At 37.6% G+C, this 4,008-nt stretch overlaps 1 protein-coding gene across 1 annotated transcript; it reads left to right on the top strand.

Annotated features, from left to right (window-relative positions):
* Window positions 1-266: 266 nt before the first annotated feature.
* DMRT2 (doublesex and mab-3 related transcription factor 2) lies at window positions 267-1,328 on the top strand (the record flags this gene model as incomplete). Its single annotated transcript, XM_009993614.1, has 1 exon — window positions 267-1,328. A coding segment is annotated over one exon (1,062 nt), but the record flags the coding sequence as incomplete, so codon positions are not given.
* Between the last annotated feature and the right edge of the window lie 2,680 nt (window positions 1,329-4,008).

Genomic DNA, 4,008 nt, shown 5'->3' on the forward strand with positions numbered 1-4,008 from the left:
TTTTAAAGTTACTAATCAGTTCACTTTGAAGGAGACTGCCTATGTCAGGGGAGTAGGGCTTCCTTATCTGTGTTGAGGAACTGAATGTGCCTGATGACTGGAGAGCTAAGCCTCTGTGGCATGGCGACTTCAATGGGAGCTGATGGTGTTGAGGTCTGCAGCAAGTGCTCGGACCCTGGCGAGACTGGCTCCAAAAGGAACCCTTTTACAAACGCAGCTTTAATGTTTTTCTGATGCAGATTAATTCCTAATGCTGCTTTATTGTTTTAGGTTACCGTCCTATTCCAACAGACCCTTACCTGGGAGGGAATTCACCCTTGCCAGCCCCTGTAAGTGACAGGATGAGAAAGAGACGGGCTTTTGCTGATAAAGAGTTGGAGAACATTATGCTAGAGAGAGAGTATAAAGAGAGAGAGATGATGGAAGCTACACAAGCAGCTGCACTCTTTCTCCCGAGCCGTGTGGTGCATGGAGCTGAATACAACTCGTATAAAACAGCCTTCAACACTACTCAAGCTGATACTCCAAACAAGGAGTTTTGCAATTTTTTACCAACCTGCCTTGATCTAACCATGCAGTATTCAGGATCCAGCAACATGGAACTGATTTCTTCAAATGTCAGTGTAGCTACTACCTACAGGCAGTATCCCCTGTCTTCTAGGTTCTTAGTGTGGCCAAAATGTGGCCCCATTAGCGATGCTCTCCTCTACCAGCAATGCCTGCTAAATGCTACTACTGTCCAAGCTCTCAAACCTGGGGCAGGTTGGGATGCCAAGGTCTCACAAAGTCAGGACTGTCCAAACACTGAACAGGACAGCATTCCTCCAAAACTGGAAAATTCACTCATTCTGACCCACACACAAGACATTCAGCAGCAATGTAATGGGATACCGTGCCTTCCTCAGGAAGCTCGTGAGAGGTCAGCTTTCTCTCCTCCAAAAAGGACTTTCTCTCAGATTTCTGATAACGATTCTGTGCCTCCTCAGGAACAGGTATTAAGCAAGATCAGGAAAGACAATACCAAGCCCCCTCCTTCACTCAAATACAGTCCATTTCAGTCACTGTTCCAGCAAACATTTCCTGACAAATCAGGAGGAGAGCTGAGAACATCGTTTGTGAAAGAGACTTTTGAAGATGCTTCTAAGAAATACAGAGAGTGTGCCATTAAAGAGAACCAAAAGTACAAATTTACAAAAGACAAATGTGCAAAAGACTTCCTTGGGGCCAAACAAGCCCCAACAAAACTTTCAGCAACTGAGCCACTGTCTTTTTCAGTTGAATCCATCCTTAAACGACCTTCCTCTGCAGTTGCTAATGTTTCTCAGTGAATACACTATACTTTGAGTGTAGAGAGTTTGTATGCTTTGCCTTGTGCAGAATTGCTACTGCCTGCCTTGTGTCTTAGAAATTTGTGAAGAATTTCTACTGTAAATGGTAATAATTTCTTTTATCTTAAAAATATGTACATAAATATGCATGTTTTCTCTTATGAAAAAATAAATATATTTAATAAAGAAAAATAAATGAAACTGCATGTATCTACCGTAGAGTGTGGTGTTATTTTAAGCAGCACTTAGAACCATTTCATAAAATTAGATTACCTACAAGCATAGACATATTAATGATCTCTGTTTTGTCTCCAGTATCTCACAGGCAAGTATGACCTACTTTCAGAATATAGTTATTCTTTTATCTGCTATTATCAATGTACTTACTTGTTATCTTGGTGGGGTAAGTGGCAATTTCTGCTCTGGATCTCCAATAGCAGTGGTGCCCGTAGGCTACTATGAATTTGCAATACTTTTACAAATGACTTAAGCAAGGATTTGGTCAGATTCCAAATGCCTTTCTTATTTTGAAGGGAGCATGCATGCTAGCTTCAAAGACTAGTTTATTCCACACCTCTCTATAGAAGTTTGTGTTTCCAAAGAAGAAGAGTTACTAGATTGGTTTTGAGGATCTGGTGAGTTTTTCAATTAAAAAGCCAGTATTTTTTAAAAGTATTTTTTTTTAATAAAAGGTCTGCTACTTTTTAAATGTATTTTTTATTTTTTAATTTAAATGTTTAGCTGACTTTACTCTGGATTTCTAGCCCCTAGAATATTTCCCTTCTGAAAACATTTCACCTTTGATCAACAAGGGCCTAGGATTCTATTGTTGGGGTAATTGAAAAGATCTTTAGGCTGTATAAATTATTCTCAGAATCATCATTGCTAAGGAGAAATCAAATAATGATCTCTCAGTTTTTTAATTTTATGGTCTTTTGCAGGGATAGCCGAAATAAAGAAGGATAACCAGCAGAATTTACCTAGGAATCTGAAATGCCATTAAGGTTGTAGAAAAAGGCGTAACCAGTTATTATGACTGAGCTTGAAGCTCCCTGAGTTGGTGATTTTGCAAGTTTTTCTATATAGATCACATGTATATGCTAGCACATGTAGTGCTAACTGGTAATCCATTGGTCCCCTTCCTTCCTTAATCTTTTTATCCTGCAGACTGTGCTTAGCCAGTTGAAAGGAGCTGTGCTTTGTTCTTAATTTTTATTATTTTCTAAGGACAATTACACATTTGGTATTAGTGAGCAGAATGTAATATTTTCTGATTTTATTACACTCACTGCACAGGTTAAACGCTTGCTTTATTATGAATACATCTAACCCTGTGAATTTCTGATTCTGTAAGTATCTCTGAAAGTGTTTAGTGTTTCTGCTGGGAGTGGCAGGCCCCTTTTCATGGGTGGGTGAAGGTGCAGTGGGAGCTTTTCTAAGCTGCTTTGTTAAAGCAACAAATACATTAGAGAAAACATGTTTTATGTAACGTAGAATTTTATATAGGACATATTACAAAGCACATCAAAATGTTGTGTCAGAAGTATGAACAGATTTGTTGTAATTTCAGTGGATCTTAGGCACTACCTAAAATTTCACTTTTCAAAACCATTAAAACTAACTAGATTTTGCCTATTTGAAAATACATCTCAAATGTAGTGAGATTCTTCGTTTTCCCAAACTTTTCCTTTATACAGTTGCCATTAGAGGGAGTTTTCACTTACTTGAGAGCTGAATCTGCTTTCTAATCAATTAAACAGTCAGATCAAGCTAAGCAACTTTTACCAGGAGTAAATGGAGTGAAATTCTTCACATTTTATATTTGTTTGCTTTCACCACATCTTCCTTCATTGGCTTAGTTGAACATCAAATGCTAAAAAGGGCTTTTAATTTAAGCAGGGTTTCCTTTGTTATTAAAAATATTATTTGTTTTATTTTTCAAACTACTAGCATGAACTAGAATGACAGATGAAAGAGAGTTCAGCAATCTACATAGTAAATCAATGTTCCATACTGGAATTAGTCCTGCATAAATATATTTTTGCCTAATATGTGCATCTAAGATTGTTCAATTTCTCATCTGAAATATTTTTTCCAGGAATTCACTTGGCTTAATTTATCTTTTAAAAAAAGACAAGAAAACCAAAACCCTCCAACAGACCAGTACCTGTTGACCTTTCGAAGAATAAGTTGAACAGAAGAAAATAAAACTCTGAAGATATACCAAACGTTAATATATACAGACCCCTAAAGATGTAATGTATGTATGTTCCAGATAGTTCTGTTCAAATCCCAGTCATCAGAAGAGGAGTGACAATTCTATTAGTGTCCAAAAAAAAGTGACCCTTGAGGTGGAAATTTGGACAAATTGTTTGCTTCACTTAGCAAAGTCTCACTGGGGTCAGCATTTGGCCACCTTGTCTTGCTGTTACTTGCTCATGTCTTGCATCAGTTCTGTTAGCTGCTTCTCTCTGTACTTAAGTTTTCTTTCCTTTCATAGACTTTACCTCTCATGCATCTTGAAAGATTGTTGCACCCATTTTTTTGTTTTTCCTTTGTTAAAAACATGTATCAAGTGTATTGTTCACAGAGAGGATGGTTAGTAGCTTGAACAGGGCAGCTTATACACAGTGTCTGACTTTCCTCACTCATTTTTGTAGTGGATGCATAGCACTCTTTC

Source organism: Chaetura pelagica, unplaced genomic scaffold (genome assembly GCF_000747805.2).
Source record: "Chaetura pelagica isolate M959 unplaced genomic scaffold, ChaPel_1.0 scaffold42, whole genome shotgun sequence".
Taxonomy (NCBI): domain Eukaryota; kingdom Metazoa; phylum Chordata; class Aves; order Apodiformes; family Apodidae; genus Chaetura; species Chaetura pelagica.